Source organism: Ciconia boyciana, chromosome 20 (genome assembly GCF_034638445.1).
Source record: "Ciconia boyciana chromosome 20, ASM3463844v1, whole genome shotgun sequence".
Lineage (NCBI taxonomy): Eukaryota > Metazoa > Chordata > Aves > Ciconiiformes > Ciconiidae > Ciconia > Ciconia boyciana.
This window is the reverse complement of record NC_132953.1, coordinates 2917967-2934907: the sequence shown is the minus strand read 5'-3', so window position 1 is coordinate 2934907 and position 16941 is coordinate 2917967. Positions and strand designations below refer to the sequence as shown.

Below are 16941 nucleotides of genomic sequence, written 5' to 3'. Positions count from 1 at the left end.
TTTGGGCCGCTTTTGGGGGGTTGCGGCGCGGGACGACTCCTCCTCCTCCTCCTCCTCCTCCTCCTCCTCCTCCTCCTCCTCCATGCCAACTCGCCAGGCTCGCGAACCTCCTCGGCCGGTCGCCTCCTCGGGTGCGTGGCACTCGGCAAACCAACTTCTTCTCTCCGCTTGCTCCCCCTCTCCTTTTCTCCTTTCTGGTTTTGTTTCTTTCTCTCTTTTTTTCTTTTTTTTCCTCCCCTCTTTTTTGCGTTTCTGTTTTTTAGGAACTAAGAGTTCTAGGCTCGTATCAGAAAATATAATTAATAAAATTAATCATGACTCAGAATCCCTTATCATTCACGATGTCCGCGGGTGGTACGATGAATGCGTGGCTCGACGCCGGTCTCCTTCCTCCCTTTCCGTTCGTGGCGGCGTGGTAACTGTTGAAGATCTATATATCTATACATATATATATATATATGTATACATGGATATATATATATATATTCTGGAACACAAATGGCGGCACGGTCCATGAGAAGACGGGGAAATCTCAGCAAAGAAGAAAACCGGTGCGTCTGGACGGAGGGGTCCTCGTGGGAGGGAGCGGGCGGGCGGAGGCGGCGAAGGGGACCGGGGTGGGGGGAGCGCCGCGCCCCGACGGCCCCATCCATCCTCCGCGCTGGCCCGTGGCAGAGAACGGCGAAACCGGGGAGGGAAAAGGGGTGGGAGACAAAAAAAATAGGGGGAAAAGAAAAAGACTCAGTCGCGTTGCATCTTCAGCAGGAAGCCTTGGATTTTTTTTTTTTCCTCTCTCCTTTCCAAATTCCCGTTGCGGTTTTTTGCGTGTTTTTCCTCTCTCCCCCTCCCCCAGGTGGCCTGGCCGGATACTCTCTCAATTCTTATGATTATTTTCGGAAACGGTGAACACTTCTTCTTCCTCTCCTTTCTGCTTGCGCTCGCTGGCCGTGGTCGTCGCCGCCGCTGCTCCGCGGGCCGGCTCTCGGGTCAAAACTGGCGGGCGAGCTGGGCGAGCGGGAGGGCCAGCAGCCACGCGCAGCCGCCTCGCCGCCACGCACCGTTGTTCCCGTCATGCACTGCACCGGGGCCTGCGGGAAGGGAGAGAAACGCCCGCGTGGTTAGCCACAAAGCCAACAAAAACCATAAAATAAACAAAAAACCCCAACGAAGCCACACCATTTGGGCCCACTATTGCACATGGTGGCATTGCCTTGTGCGAGAGCTCCCGGGCACCCCCATCCGCCCGGGCCGTCCTTGCGAGCACGGCGCTAGCCATCCCTGTCCCCACCAACCCCGGTCGTTGGGACGCAACCCCGCCATGGTCCCACTTCAGCCCCGAGTCCCCATCCCAAGACCACCCCTTGCTCATCGCCGCCAAGCGACCTCCTCCAACACCCTTTGCCCCTCCTCCAAAATTTGTCCAAGTTTCCAGCCACGCTTGTTGGGGAGATGAGAGCTTTTGCCCAACGCTGCCCACGCTCTGCCAGCCCCAGCGAGCCGGGCGCAGGGGCGACCGCCCCGTTGCTCCCCGCTTGCCTCCCTTGGGGGGACACAATCACCACCCAGCAGAGACACCGCCAGCAGCACTGCACTCAGGACTCGGTGTTTTGCACCTCCCCAGAGCCCGTGTGGGGCTTGCCACTGACAAAATGCTCTGCCCACCGGCCCGGACCATCTCAAGAAGAATGAGATGGGACGAGAAGGGTGGTCAAGAAGAGCCAAGCCCATCCACGCCTTTGGGGATCAGAGGGGGTGAGGAGCTTCTAGCTCACTATGGGAAAGGATGTGGAGGGTGCCTGACCCAGCGGCTTTCACCAAAACACCCCAAACAACTGGCCCAGGGGAACACTAGGCTGGGAAAAGATCTCAGGAAGGCATCCAGGCCAGTGCCCTGCCAGAGCGGGGCTGCCCACGAGGTCTGATCGACCTGTGCTTTTGAAACCCCAGGACACATCCCCTCGCTTCAAAGCCCGACCGGGGCACCGAGAACCATTAACCGTTTGGTGTCCCGCCAGCAGCACTCTTCCAACACACTCACAGAGACCTCGCAACGCTTCCCACTTAGCCCCAAATCCTGGCATGGCCGGGAAGCCGTGCGCAAGGGCAAATCTGGAGACGTGACTGTCTCCGTGCTACCTCCGTAGCCCTCCCGACATCTACAAGTCATCCCAAGGGCTGGTCACTCCATGCATCACAAATGAAGCCGCCTGGCTATGGAACCCCAAAATCGAGACGACACCAAGCCAGCTGGACGGCCGATGAGATTGCCTGGCAGAGTGCCGGCCGCCCTGGCCACGAATAACATCGGGAAGGGGACCGAATGCCTCTCCACCCCTACCACATCCTGGAAAAAAGGCACTAGAAGCATCCCAGAGGAGGAAGGATCTGCCACAAGACCCATTTACACAGCAACACGGGGAAAGCGGACCACAGAGACATCCCTGCTTTTGCCCCAGCGACAGGGAGGAGAGTGCAGCGGCGACGGGGAGGGAGCATGGGAGCGGGGGACCACGGCAGGGGGACACGGCATGCAGAGGGCACAGACCACCACCGGACGGGCACAGTAGGCTGGCGGGGAGGAGGCAGGACGGGAGGGCAGCTAGACAACGGTGAGAAAACCCTAATTCATCGCTATACCAAAGGGAGCTGTGGGGTGGTGGGGCAGGAGGTCGAGGCGGTGGGTGCCACGGCTCCCGCCGAGACAACTTGGGGTGGGAGCTGGAGGGGCCCACAGGGAAACGGAGCAGGGGGAGTGCTGGTGTTGCAGGGGCCCCGAATTACTGACCTTTCCAGGGTGTCAGAGCGGTAGTTGTCTCTTCTAAAAATTAAAGAACAAGGGAAAGTTAAGGCAAAAGGGCAATGGAAAGCGCAGGCTCGAGACTCTTCGCTCAGCCTGCCCTCGACCTGGGGCCGGGGAAAACAAGCAGATGGGATAGCAAGTGTGATGCTGCTGCCCGAATCGCGCCCTAGTCCTCTGGGGCCACGGTCCCCCTGTCCGGGAAGAGTACCACACGAGCTGAAACGAGCCGCCTGCGGGACCCCAGACCTGGGGCGTGGGGCTGGTAACGTCCGCAGTTGCACCCCAAGCAAAAAGCAAAGTGCAGGGGCTAGGATTTGGGGGATCCTGGGGGTTCAGCTCTCCCCCACGCTCCTCCCGTTCCCCTCCGGCGCAGGTTCGGGGCCCATCCATCTTGCAACATCCCAAATGGGTTTATCCCCTGCAACATCCCACATGGGTTTATTGCCCGACACCAGCCTCTGGGAAGCAACACGGACCGCACAACGGGGGAGAAGCGGAGGGCTTCCCCCCCCCCCAACTCCACAAAATGACGTGGTTTCACCAAACACTCCATCACATCACAGACAGCACCAAATGAGCCGCTGAATGAGACGGCAGGCCTATAATAACGAGTGCTACATGTTAAATAAAGCACTAGTTGACCTCCCTGAAAAATTAGATTAAAAAAAGGATTAAAAGATGTACGCTACATTAGCCTCTGTCGCATGGCCCCGGAAAGGCTCACGTCACAGAACCCGCAGGGATTAAACCTCCATTTGGGGGTGGGGAAATCCCCAAAATACTCGCTTGGCTTCAGGAAAAGGGGATACGCATAAAATTGGTCCCCCAAAACTGCATGGGTGAGATGTTTCTCGTGCCGCAGGTAGCGCAGCCATCGCATGCCACTTCCCTCTCGTCTTTCATTACAATAAATAAAGACACATTAACCGCCAGACCAAAGGATCCGGTTGCTTAGGGACCGGTGAGCTCGGCCCGGTGACGCTCGATAGCAGTGCGCGGGGCCACCCGCATTGCTGCTAATTACGGGGGGTTGTTCCCGGCGGTGCCGGGGAGCCCTGCGCCAGGAGAGGGGGGACCCCTGTGTGTCACGGTCCCCGTGGGTCCGCCGTGGGTTAGGGCGGTCCAGGGAACTGTTGCCCCCCAAGGGGACTCAATTGAAAAAGACTGAAAGGATTATTCAATCAATGTGGCTTTATGGAAATTACGGCCGGTCAAAGGACTCCGATTTCATTCCCCGATGGGAGTCACAGTCAGACCGACAAAGCTAAGGGGGATCATGAAACTTAGGCTTAGACTTTGGCAGGACGCTTCACTGCATCCTGCCCGACACTGCCATGACGGCACGAGTCACACAAAACATTGCTCATGGGTTAGAAACCGAATATTTGACAGCTCTCAAAGCCGTCAGCAGGGAGAAGTTGTCTTTAACTTAGGGGGCTTTTCATCCAGGCTTAGGCTTAGTTGTCTTTAACTTAGGATTTTCATCCAGGCTGCATCAGCAGATGCCAGACCGAGGTCCCACTTAAGGTTTAAACCCCATAAACCCGTAGGGAGCCTACAACATCGAGGCTAAGGATGTACACGTAGCCCAGGCTACGCCGGGTCCTTGGCACAACCGGCTTGGCACAGCCACAAAAGGACGGGCCCGGGCCGGGGCGGCTCTGCGGTGCCAGAGGTGTCTGACTCCCTGAAAAATGGGGTTATTGGGGACACCAATTATAAGGAAGCCCGGTGGGGAACAGAGCCGAGATAGTTCCTAGGCAACACTAATGATGGCTTAACGGGCAGCGTTAAGACGCTAATGTTCATCACTGACAGCACGGACTTTTTTGGGGAACAAATGGCTGTTAGGCTCATTAACATCCAAGGTTAGCTCCACGTCGGGGCTGCGGGCACGGAGCCAAGCATCCGAGATGGGACGAGCTCCTCTGCCGCAGCTCAGGGGAACCCGACGCAGCTGCCGATACCCACAGCCGGCGAGGACGAGCCCTTCTTGCGATGCCGCTGGCGAGGCCCCGCAGCTGCGGAGCGTGCTTCCCGGGAAAGCCCGGCATCCTCTACTCTCCCCAAAGCGACCTCTTCCCTGGCCTGGGGCTCCCCTGAACCACATCCAGCCCCTCCGTGAGGATAGCGAGAAGCGGACGTCGCTTCCCAGGGTCTCAACACACCTTGTTTGCCACGCTGCAACGACGTCCTAAACAAAATGACACGTACTTCAGGATTGCCCGCTATCCCGGTGTGCTCTGCACCGCTGAGCGCCCAGCCTCCTAGCCCTGAGCCGCCCCACCGAGGGACCTGGGGACGAGGAAAGCTCGTCTCCCCCTCCGCTCCCCTCCAGACATACAATGACAAGAGGTGAGAAAAAGACAAAGCAGAACAGCCAGGGACACGATGCTTTGCGGCACAGAGCCTTGCAAGTCGCCCGGCGCACGCTGCTTGAGCTTGTGCACTCAGGGAGGAAGCAACAGAAGGGAAAAATTACACGACGATGGATTATTTACGACTTTGCAAAGGCACCGGCATGGGCGATGCCCAGGATGATAGAGATGCCCGGGATAATGGCAGCTGGTTGCCAATACATCGTCCCCCTTCCAGGGAGAACAAAACTATCTGGGAGGAAAAAAGGGTGCGCTGCTTTAGGGGGGGAGTGACACAACACACTGCATGGCCACTGCAAAAGGGTGACAAACACCACGGAAGCACCTACTGAGCCCCTGCCAAGCTGGTCACCGTGCCCGCTCCCGCTGAACCAGAAAAGCTTCCCACGCACGTACAAGACGATGGAAAGAAGACATGAGATGGGCATTGCCTTCTGCAAAGATACAGAGGAGGACAGTGGCAAAGAGAGCAGCTTTCCAGGGACACGCTGCGACGCTTCCTTCCTTTCACTGGGTATTCCTTCCACTTCTTGCAACCATCGCACGCCTACAAGCCGGCCGAGCCCCCGTGTTCGGACCCCCCGGGACCCTGCTGCGCTCCAGTCCCATCTCTCTTACGGAAGAGGGGGTCTCCTGCACGCTCTCTGTGGGTTTAATTAAACCCTTCGTACACGCTAGGAAAGGGTTTGCAATACCAGGACGGCTCGAGGCCGTAGGAAACCGGCGCTTTCCATCAAACGCTCTTAGTGGTGATTAATGCCAACCTCTGCACCGCTCCATGGTTTGCTTATCACGGGCCGGTATTAATGTCACCCACGGTCAGCGCTCGCCACGGAGTGGGACTGCCGGGGGAGGGTGGGTGGCAAGGAGGAGGACGACGCCGGGGTGATGTCGGGAGAGGACGGAGGTCCCCAAGCCTCGCTTCTCCCGTGTGTTCAGCAGTGAGGACTGCCCGCCCCGTATCCCTGGCAGGGAAATATCCCCGCGGCAGTGGCTGGGACGAGGTCTGCTGTCCATCTCCAGCTCTTGGTGGCCGTGAGAGGGATCTGGGGAGCGCGGCCCCCTGCTCTGGCTCTGCTGCCGCCTGAAGAGGCTTGACAAAGGTGTTGAGGAATTACAGCCCTTCCCGACCATGAGCAGTGTCAGATGGACGCATTGCTCTCATCACAGCTCCAGCACGCAGAGAAAACAGCCCCCGGATGCGGGTACAGAGCTGCTCCTGCTCCCTGCCCTCTGCACCTTCCCGCCTCTCTCTGGCACCGTCAGTAAGAATATATCTGCTTGGCAGGAGCAGAAAATGTGACCTGGAAGGTGGCGGAGCCACGGGGGCTGTTTATTTTTGGGTGGGCACGGGGTGCACCGCACCGCAGCCTGCGGCGTGGTCCCGCAGGTTTGCCACAACGACCCTGAGCACCATCTCTCCTCCCGCTGATCAACACAGGAGGATGCCTTGAGACAGAGACTCTCCTAGGTATTCGTCAGAGCGAGAAGATGGAAACCCGCAGCCACGTCCTAACTTTGCATCGATGGTGGACCCCGAACACGGTGCCAACCACCTCAGAGCAGTGGCAGACATGGGGCCTGCGTCAGGAGTTAGGTTTGGAGGTTTTCACGCTCTCCCTGGGCTCGCCGCAACCTCCGGCCCACGTGCCGGGGCAGAAAGGATCAGCAGCAAACGCACCTCTCCCCCAAAAGACAAGAGACACCCTTCCCGTGTCTCGCACGTCGGCCGTCTCGCCGTTAAGCCGGCTGGCTCCCTCGGAGCTACTCACCGTAGAGGATCATGCTGGCGTTGGTGTTTCCTAGCTGGTTGGAGGCTACGCAGGTGTAGTTGCCGTAGTCCTGCTCGGAGACGTTGAAGAAAGTCAGCCTGGAGAAGAAGGCTTTGTTCTCCACTTTCAGTCCTTTCTGTCCTTCAGCCAGCCTGGGAGAAAGGCAGAAGGGGAGAGGGTCATGGGGACGGCATCGGGAGGAGAAGTACCTGCTATTTTCCATGACCCGCTGGTCCTGCCTGAGAGCGGGGACATGAAGCTTGGGGGAAAGATCAGGCATGAAGAGGGAATGTACTGGGAGAGACATGGGAGCTGCTCTGCTGGGTTCTCGTCCCTTAGCTGCCAGCCCACGCTGTCCCCGTGATGTCTACAGGCATCCTCACAGTCTGCTGAAGGGGATGGCTTTGGGGCTTGCCAAATGCCGTGCAGAGGCAGGGATGCGCACACGCCCAAGGAGGGTACCTGGGAAAGGCTCCTTCCCACCCAGCAGAAGAGCCCGGCTTCCCGCTCGCGCTGGCCTCGAGGGCTCCTCGGCCCTCCCGGCTCTGCGGGACGCCTTCTCGCACCTTCCCCTTCCCTGCCCCCCGCCAGCTCCCCACACGCCCCTGACGGGGCTGGCAGCACGCTCAGGCAGCAGACGCGGCTGCAAACCCCTTTGGTGGACCCAAACGCCGGCACGGCGGCGGGCGCTGCACCCTGTAGCGGGGATGCTCTTCTCAGCCACCACAAACGGTGAAGCCTTAACCAAGTACTTTGACTTCCCCGAACTGGTGTCCCCCTTCCGCTTCGCTCCTGCAGCTCTTTTACTTGCTGTTTCCTCCCGGGAGCAGCCAGATCCCCATTATCACCCCTGCCGGGCTCCGACTGCCGATCCGGGTGGGCTGAGCCCGCTCCTGCCGCTGTTTCACGGGCCCTTATGATCTGACCTACTTCTGAGCAAAGCCTTTCATCTGCCATGCAAACATCCGCTGCTTTGTACACTCCGCCTGCTCCTTTCCTCCCAAAACAGCCTAGGCAGGCAGCCCCAGCCTCCCCCGTAGCTACTGTAGCATCTTTTTCGGCTAAAACATGCCTCCTTATTAGCGACCTGCGTGGCTCGTCCTGTGTTTGGATGCACCGCGGCCCCTCTGGGCTTCCCAGGGAGAAGCAATGCAAAAATGGGTTAAAAAAGCTTTGCCTGGGGTCAGGGAGACACATGTGCTGCAGAGTGGGACCCTACCCCTGCCTGCGCTGCTCCCCTCCTCGCTCCCCCGCCACGGCCCTGTGCCGCTGCTTCGGCATGACAACGGGAGCTGCCGGTTGACCTAAAAGGGCGACTTTCACCCCAGCACTGGGCAGGCCGTCTCTGCGGTGTAGCAAACCCTCTCTCTCGACCGACACCACATTTCTTCTGCCTTTCCAAGAGCAAGAGGCTGATGCTGCCTTCCGGCCAAAGTGTTTAAAAAGATGACGGGGATTTCATCTGCTCCTAAGTACTTGGATTCGCACTGCCAATATCACTCTTGGCCATTACGCTTCACCCAAGCGGGGATTTACCACGAGACCGTAAAACGGAGGCACGGGCAGCAGTATCCTGCCCGTGCTGCCCACCCAGAGGGAGGCCAAAACCCGCCTGACAGAGACCCCTGCAAAAATCCCCCCCCTCACATGCCCCTCATCTATTTTCCACCACGCAGACAGCGCTGATTTAAATATAAAGCCCTGGCCTGCTTTGAATAGATATCGAGCGGCGGGCGCTGCGGATGCCAGCCGCCTGCTGAGACACCCGGATTAGCCCCCGGGCGAGCACAACCTGCTGCTGTGGGAGGGGACCTGCCCCCGCATCCAGACCCGGGTTGAGCCAAGGGTTATCAGGGATTCAACTGGCTACCGCAGCCCCATCGCCGAGAGGGGCCCGGTTAGCAAATGCCGAAGCTGCTGGCCCTGGGGGCAGCTTGCACGGGGTCGGTGCGTGCCCTCCCGTTTTGCCCCCCGGGCTCTTACCGCTTGTCGTCTTTGTACCACTGGAAGTCGGCGGAGGGGACGGCGGAGGCTTCACACAGCAGGATGCCCTTCTGCCCCACCGGCACCCCGGTGTTCTTCGCATCCGAGATGTACGGTGGGTCTGGGGGGAAGATGGGAAACCTGGGGTCAACGCCCAGTAGCCTTGGGGCATCCTACCCCCTTCCCTTGCTCCTCAAGCTCCCTTTTCTTTCCCTGCTTAGGGGAAGGAGCCAAAATCATCTCTGAGCCCGTGCCCAGCTCCTACCGCTCTGGTGCTGCTGTCCAGGGGTTGTCGGGCTCATGGGGGACCCCACACCGCAGCCCACCGAGGGCTCCTCCAAGGACTGGAGCCCCCCAGCTCTTGGGCACCAGATGTGCCCCTGTGCTAACCCCAGGCAGCTGAAGGGGTGGCCAGAGAGGGCTTTAGGAGTGTCTTCACTTCTGTCTGAGCACGAAATAAGCTGCTTTCTTCCTCGCTCTCTTTCTTTCTCTCTCGCATTTTTTCTAAAGAAAAAAAAAATTCCTATTTACTGCTCACTTCTCTCCTCTCCCTGGAGGTTATCAGCACAGCATCTCACCATGGGCAGAAAACCCAGGTTGATGGAGACAGCTGAGGAGGAGGTGGTGGAAAAAAATGGAGCTCGAAAAGAAGGGGAAAAAAGGCCAAAACACCACCTGCTCAGAAAACTGCCGCTGCCTGTCTCAGCTCTGGGGCCCGCAGGACGGATTTGCCCTGCTTCCCACCGCCAAAGTCCCATGCCCTCGCAGGGCGGCATGTGACCCGCTCCATCCCCGGCCCCCGACAGCCCCCAGGCTACTCACAGTTGACGGTGACTTTGACTCGCTGGACGACGGGCGCTGCCACGTCGTTGGAGGCACTGCACTCGTACTCGCCCGACTGCTCCCGCGTGATGCCCGTGATCTCCAGGTACTCGTCCTCACTGATGAAGCCCACGGCTGCAGAGGGAAAGGGCCGTGAGTGATGGGGAGGCACGGCAAACCTGTGCGCACCGGCCGGTCACCATCTGCGACCGTGGTGACACCCACCCCGCAAGTCCCGGCTCCTGGCATGCCCACGCGCCTGTGCCCCACCACCCCAAGAAAACCCCTGCCAGAAACGTGTCTGCAAGCGCTGGACCTCTGCGGTGGCCCCGGCCCCGCCAAGCGCATCACTTGCTGGAGATAACGTCCCCATCGTGCGCAGGATGAGCAAAGCGGTCCTCGCCAAACCTGCACCCTGCTAGAATAACCTGAAATCACCTCTCCTGGGCATCTGCGCATCCCACCCCACCCTCCGGCTGGGACGCACCGCCGGGCTCGCCCAGCTCTACATAGACACCCCTCTCTAATTTTCCAGTTTCAATTAATTCACAGCCAGTTTATCCCCGTTAGTTGCGGTGCCAACGTCTCCCTTCAGCTGAATCGCTTTGTCCCTGTGCCGCTCCAAGCTCATTTCTACGGTCCCCGTGGGGGGCCACGCTCGCCCCCCTCTACCCCGCCAGCGCTGCACCACAGCTCCTGGTTTCGCTCAAAGCCGGGCAGATGCGATCGGCAGCCTTTCCTTTTGTCTGGCATCTTACGGCTCCCTTGCTTCCCTCCAAGAGCCCGCTTCGCTTTGAAGCGCTCCTGGAAACCCACGGCGCTCGGCTGGCACGGTGCAGGTGTTGGGCCGCGATAGTCTCCGGGTTGAGAGAGATCACGGCGTTACAACAAATGCAGAGTTAGAGAAAGAAACACGGCAATTAGGACACATCCGCTAAACATCCTGGAGAAACGCCGCTTGCCCCTGAACGAACGGCACGAGCGGGTTTTCGAAAGCCCCCGAACAGGGACAACTTCTCCCTTCCTTTGGTTTACATCTCCCCATCAGATCTCCCGCAGCCGAGATGCCGTAATTACTGTGCGAAGCATCTCCGAGACCAGTGTCACACTTAATATTCCTATAAATTTTAAACGGTAGTCCTTGGTACATATGTGTGGCAATTGGTGTCATATTTTAATTAGGCTTGCCCTACACCATCTGAAATTAATAATAGCTCGAATTACCAGTGTAATTTATAAATTAACATTGCTGCAGCATTAGGAAATAAATTAGCTCTGGACAGCTGTTTCTGGGAGTGAGTGCCAATGGCAGAGAGGCCGAGCGCAGGTCCCCGGTCCCCGGGGGACGTGGCGAGCTCGGCCGGCAGAGTCGGGCGATCCTGTGCTTGCCCTCGCTTTCCATCCGGCTACCACGTCTCTGCGCTAGCGTGATCCAACGGGTCACGGCTTGCCACGCGTGACCAGTCAACCGTATGCATCTTGCTCCTAACAAATGCACGCAAAGTATACACGCGGGAGGCTCCCGTCAACACACACGCTGTCTGCATCCCACCGGCTGATACTTTTATAGCATCTCGTCCTGCGGTACATAAATAGTGAGCGTGGTCACACGCCACCACCCGCCAAGGCGGCCGTCTCAAAAGCACGCGTACGCGGGGGTTCGCACGCAGGGCCCCGAGCTAGCACCGGTGCAATTTCTGTAACGCCCCCGCACAGCTCGACATGGCGAGCTCCTGTGGCGAGCACCCCGGGCACCCACTGGGATCCCACTGCTGCGATCCCAGGTGCTGCTATTGTCAGCTCAGACAAGCGCAAATACGCTCAGCTGTAACGAAATCACACCTTGGCTCTCCCCTGCACCCCGGTGGCCCCGGGGACTTTGCACGTCCGCTGCCCCCTCGCACGCTCAGCAGCCAAACCGAGGAGCCTGCGTGCACACATGGCGTGCATCCCACCATCCCAGGCAGGCTGACCCAAGCGGGAAGGCAGCCCTGCACTGCCCTGCGAGCTTCTTCGGAAAGGGTTGAAGCGAGTTTTCCCGTGCAACCTGCCGTGATGAATTGCTGACACTCACCCACGCCCTCGGCCCCGCGCCAAAATTCCCACCCGAGCGGCTCGCAGTCACAACCGCTGAGCTCATCGGTACTTAGCGCAACCAAAGGGCAAGATATGAAGGCGTTACCCCAAAATCAATATCCTTTGGAGACACACAAATTGCAGCGTTACATCCAGCACTATGTGCTGCAAAAAAAGGAGAAAGGGGGGGGAAAAAAAAAAATCCCTTTTATGGCTGACCTAGAATCGGCTTCTCTGTAGCACAGCGCTGCCTGCTGATAAAATAACGACACAGCCGGTGTCCTTCACATGCTCCGCGCACAAATCTGACTCCGGTTTGTGCAAAGGCTCAGATAACACTCCACTTCCTAACTAACCAAAAGCCCTTTCCCGAGCGCGCCGGAGCCGGCTCGCACGCAGCAAGAATTAGCTCTCGCCGTAGCGTGCGTCCCCGGTTTGATCTGGGAGCAAAGCAGCTCGAGTGCGTTTCATTACCCAGCAAAAGACTTCATTAAAGTAACTGCGAGGGTCAGCTTTCCACCTGCAAAAGCTCTGGAAATTGAGAGATGAAGGCTTCCTCTGTGCCAGCGTAGCACTGAAGTCTGAGATACGTGGTAATCGGCCGACAGAGAGGCAGAGCACAAAGAGTTCAGGGTTTCAGGGTCTGGCGTGCCTCGCTTTGGCAACCGCTGGATTTCCGCTACAGCCCATCGACCCTGACGCTCAGAGCCCGCCCTGGACCGAAACGGGATGCTTTGCACCAGAGCCGACGCCTGCTTTTGCCCTGAGCGTGATCTGGTATTATTCATGCTCAGATAACGATGATGATAGCATGAGGAAGATCGTCCCTCTGGCCAGATCCTGCCTCGTTGGCACCAGCTACTACATCTCTAGGAATAAGGTGACACGAGGGATCCCTGCCCCAAGGGCATCGCTTCCCGCTGGCGAAGCGGGTGACACCAGGCGACCGGGACACCCGCCCGCATCCCCGTCCCCTCCTGCACAAGGGGCTTTGCAGGAAAACCGGGCCCGTAAAGCCTCTTTGCTGCCGCCTGCGCTGCCGGATCGTTCCGGCACCCGTGTCGGCCGAGGGGCGAAGGTGCGGACCGAGGGTAATTGCCGAACCACTCGTCTCCCTGGCCTCTGCATTTTTGCCTATTTATAATGGGAAGTCTTGTTGATAGTTGGACAAATCTCATTCATGAGTGACCGCCAGGAATGGGAAAACAAATAGATGGGACCGAGGGAGCAGGGCTGGGGTTAAGCAAACGCCATCTGTAAGTGCAGACCTTGCTTTATAGAAAGCAACAGGGTGCCCGTGTCACGTGGCTGCTGGGGTCCCCTCGGGGCTGGCGGGGCACGGGAGGGACATTTATCTGCTCGCCGGGTTGCACGGGGACACAGACGCTGCTTTGGGTGAAGCTCAGCTCCCCGGGCTTAGGAGCGAGGCAAGCCCCAGCCCAGGTTTTGGATGGGGGCTATTTGTCCCATCAGTCTCACGCGCATCAGGCCCTTTGGGACTGCTCCCACTGCTCGCCTGAGGCTGGAGCTAGAGCAATGCAATGGGCACCCAACTGCCACGGTCCCTGCCTCCGAAAGCGCCTGGAGCTCGGGGATGCTCGGGGCAGGGCTGGCCCAGGGCCCCGCGGCTCCGGGAGCTCCCCCAGGGCTACCAGCCCTGCTCCGCATAAATTGATGGTGGGAACTTTTCAAGGCTGTCTCTGCTTGAGCACAATTAGGAGCTGAAATATTGCAGGAATTAATGGGAGAGCTCTCATCTCCTCAGGAGCTAGAAAACCAGCAAAGCCAGCTCCCATCATTATTATTATTAATACTAATAACATAATACAGGCCAGAAATGGAACAGCCATGGACTAGGCAAAAGCGTAATCCTTGCTCATCGGCCGAGGATGATGAACTAACCCTGTGTGAGCTGGGGAGATGGAAAACCAGAGCCTGAATCCACCTGCTCGGCGAGCAGGAGCCTGCGCACAGACCGCCATGCGCTATTTAGGACTTGCTCTGCCAGACCTGCAACTCTGCAGATCTCCATAAAAAACCTCAGGGAAGGGGAAGCACAAGCACAAAGGAGCAAGGGGGGAAAACTCAGCCCAGAGCTGCAAAATAGCCAAGACAGACTCAACGCACAATGAACAGCCCACATCATGAGCAGAGCCGGGGAGCTCAGCAGCGTTCGGCGTGGCATTCGGGAGCCTCCATCCAGAGACGGCCGAGCATCACGGCAGCGAGCAGCCCGAAATACAGAGGTACAGATAACCGAATGATGCCTCTCATGTGGCACGGATAAGCCACTGTGGGTACATTAGAGAGATTGCCATCAACAAGGCAGCGGTCGGTGGCACACGTTGCAAGGCCCCCGGCGCAGAGGAGCTTGGCCGTCACGGCGGTGGGGAGCTGTGGAGGCGAGATCCTGGTCTGGCACGGAGCACCGAGGCAGACCCAACAGACGGCAAAGCTGCGCTTGGGGTCCCACACAGCGTGGATGCGATGAGGTGTGGGCAGATGCCTCGTGCATCCATATTCCTCTCTCCTTGCCTTTCTCCTTCCCTTGCTGCTCCGCATTTTCCCAGCTCGACTCGTCTCCCTTCTGCCTCCTCCTACCCGTTTGCTTCCATTGAGCCTCTGACAAGATAATAACTCACCGGAAAGCGAACACATGTTCCCAAATTAAAGACATGCCACTGTCCCCCCTGCTCGCCACTGCAGCCATGTTCAGGTCTCTAGGACACACCGCTTATGGCTTTCCCTGGCTGAACACTGCCCCGCAATGCCATGAAAAAAGCTTCGCTGAACTGGGAGCGAGGCACTTGCTCTCTGCCGCGGTGTCCTGCCAGCGACCCGTGGTGCAGAGGCAAGCGGCACATCTACTGTCGTCGCTTCTGTGCACCACGCTAGCTCCCGAGGACCACAACCCTAAGGAAGCACTCCCTGCCCCTGCCACGTGGCACGTCATGCCAACCGCACGGCACGCGGCACCCAGCAGCAAGGCGTTATCTTCCACGCTGCCACGTGCGCATCCCAACTCCCTGCACCTCGGATCAAGGCGAGCCAGCCCAGCCGCCCAGGGCTGCGATATTTCCACCTCTGAAGCTCAAAGGCGCAACCCCAGCAATCGTCCTGCAATGGGTTTGATCTCTGGATGCCCAAAGTCCCAGGGCCGGTCCCGAGGCGCTACCCTGCCCGTTATGCCGTGCCGCTGCATTTTCCCGGCACGGATCGTCCGGAGAAGGAGAATATTTTATGGAGATAATTTTATTAAAATGTTTACAACAATGCAGATATTGACATCTCATTTCAATCAATAGCACAATTTATTGTCCTTCAAGGTGAACATTAAGCCAAGCTGCCCATTAGTCAATATTTACCTCCAAGGTCTATAAATCTTTATACGGGCTTCAGCAGATGTTGACAGCGGCTGATTCCAGATAAGTAAAAGTAAGAGCGTGAAACATTGCTCCTTTTGGAGGTGAAATAGTAACTAGTTAATTACAGTCCCTACAGCGATTCTGAACTATCAATTTATGGCTACTTCTGGCGATAAAAATTAACATTGTGCAGACTCCAAGTGACGCGCTAAAACCGAGAGCCATATATTTCAAATGCCACTCCGATGAGGTAGTGATGGCCATCCTATAACAGTTTATAGTAAATAAATAAAACACACAAAGGTACTAAGAGCAAATTGTCGGCATCCGAGACCCGCTTCACCTCTCCTCCGCTGTGGCAGCGGGTGGAAAAATGCAGGGTGGGTGATTTAGTAGCATCGCACGGGCAGCTCGGCTCCCGGTGTGCAGGGAAGGAGGTGGGGGAAGGAATCACCCCAAACGTGGGCTCTCCAAGCAGGTAGGACAGCCCTGGTGACACGGGTAAAGAAGAGCTAAGGCTGCCTCCAGCACATGCCCTGGCCGAAGATGGGGGAAGAGGCTTCACCTCTTATTAATCAGTATTACCCACTCCTGACTGCTCAATTAACACATACAGAAGGAAGTTCAGGCAGTTCAAAAATTCCCTTTCCCTTTTTCTTTTGATCAGGCGAATGACACCGGTTAGGGCAGCTTCCCCTCCGCGCACCCCCTCTTTCCAACTCCCCAGTGCCGGCTTAACTCTGCCACGCTCCGGTGGGGAAAGATTGGGGGTAATTAACCTGCTGGAAATCATCCAGAGCAATCATTAAAAAAATGATTTTTTTAAGATTACCCTATCGACCCAGGCAAGCAGAGCATGCTCCTCTCCTCCTCTCGCGAATATTACATCCCCAGATCACAGGCTCCAGCCCATTTCCATCTGCGACCCCCCTTAGAGGAGCGATGCCCTTAGAAAGCACACCCACACGACCAGCGTACGGCAGATATGGGGGGTATGAACCTCCACCTCTTCATTTTTCACAAGCCTTCAGAAGAAGGACTGTAACCCCAGAAACAGGCACACAGAGTCTGCATCGTGCTTACACGGGGCCAAGCCTCTCTCTTTTTGAAGCTTCCCCATGACAAGGAAAGAAATCTCACCTCTTACATGTTTTTCTGTGTTAATTAGCATGTTTCCGTGGCCTGATGTTGCGCAAAGCTCCAGGGGATGGTACTCTCGCTGCCTGGCTTTTGTGCGGTGCTCAGGGCTGCGGGAGCTTTGCAGCAGCTCCCTCCGCTGCTGCAGCCTGGGGTTCCTCCTCATCCTCACACCCCAGGGGCGATGACCGTCACCAGTTGTGCCCAATGTCACCAAAGAGAGGGGAAACATCATGTTTGCCTTACTCGTACCCTTCATTAAATTGGATTTGGCAGAACTCGTACAGCCAATTTTGCTCCGTGCACTCGTGCGCGGTGGCACAGGCTGCGAGGGAGAAGGGTGGCCGGTGCCGACCGCTGCGCCGAGGGCTCCCAACACACCCCGGGCAGGTGCAAGGTGAGCGATAGATGCACGCTTGCCATAAAGTCCTTCTCCTGCACCGGTATCGGTGTCCCCTCCTCCCCCGGGCTGCAGGAGCCTCTCCTCGTGCATGGCCATGCAGCACCCTGGCTTCTCTTCTCCTTGCAACTATTTTGGGCGTAACGGGGAGCCGATAGTGCCTCACGCTTCTCCTTGAGATGTGATGGAGAAGCGCCCCCGGGCATGA

At 57.7% G+C, this 16941-nt stretch overlaps 1 protein-coding gene across 3 annotated transcripts in view; it reads right to left on the bottom strand.

Moving 5' to 3' along the window:
* Positions 1–987: 987 nt before the first annotated feature.
* Positions 988–16941, bottom strand: part of LOC140661807 (protein CEPU-1) — a 357918-nt gene continuing 341964 nt past the window's right edge. For 2 of the 3 annotated variants that reach the window (XM_072884532.1, XM_072884529.1), the window contains 5 exons: positions 9756–9890; positions 8934–9054; positions 6951–7102; positions 2786–2818; positions 988–1088 (listed from right to left, as the gene is read on the bottom strand). In XM_072884532.1, the coding sequence (XP_072740633.1) occupies positions 988–1088; positions 2786–2818; positions 6951–7102; positions 8934–9054; positions 9756–9890 (542 nt within the window). The remainder of the gene's footprint in view (positions 1089–2785; positions 2819–6950; positions 7103–8933; positions 9055–9755; positions 9891–16941) is intronic. The other variant, XM_072884530.1, reaches the window with a different exon arrangement.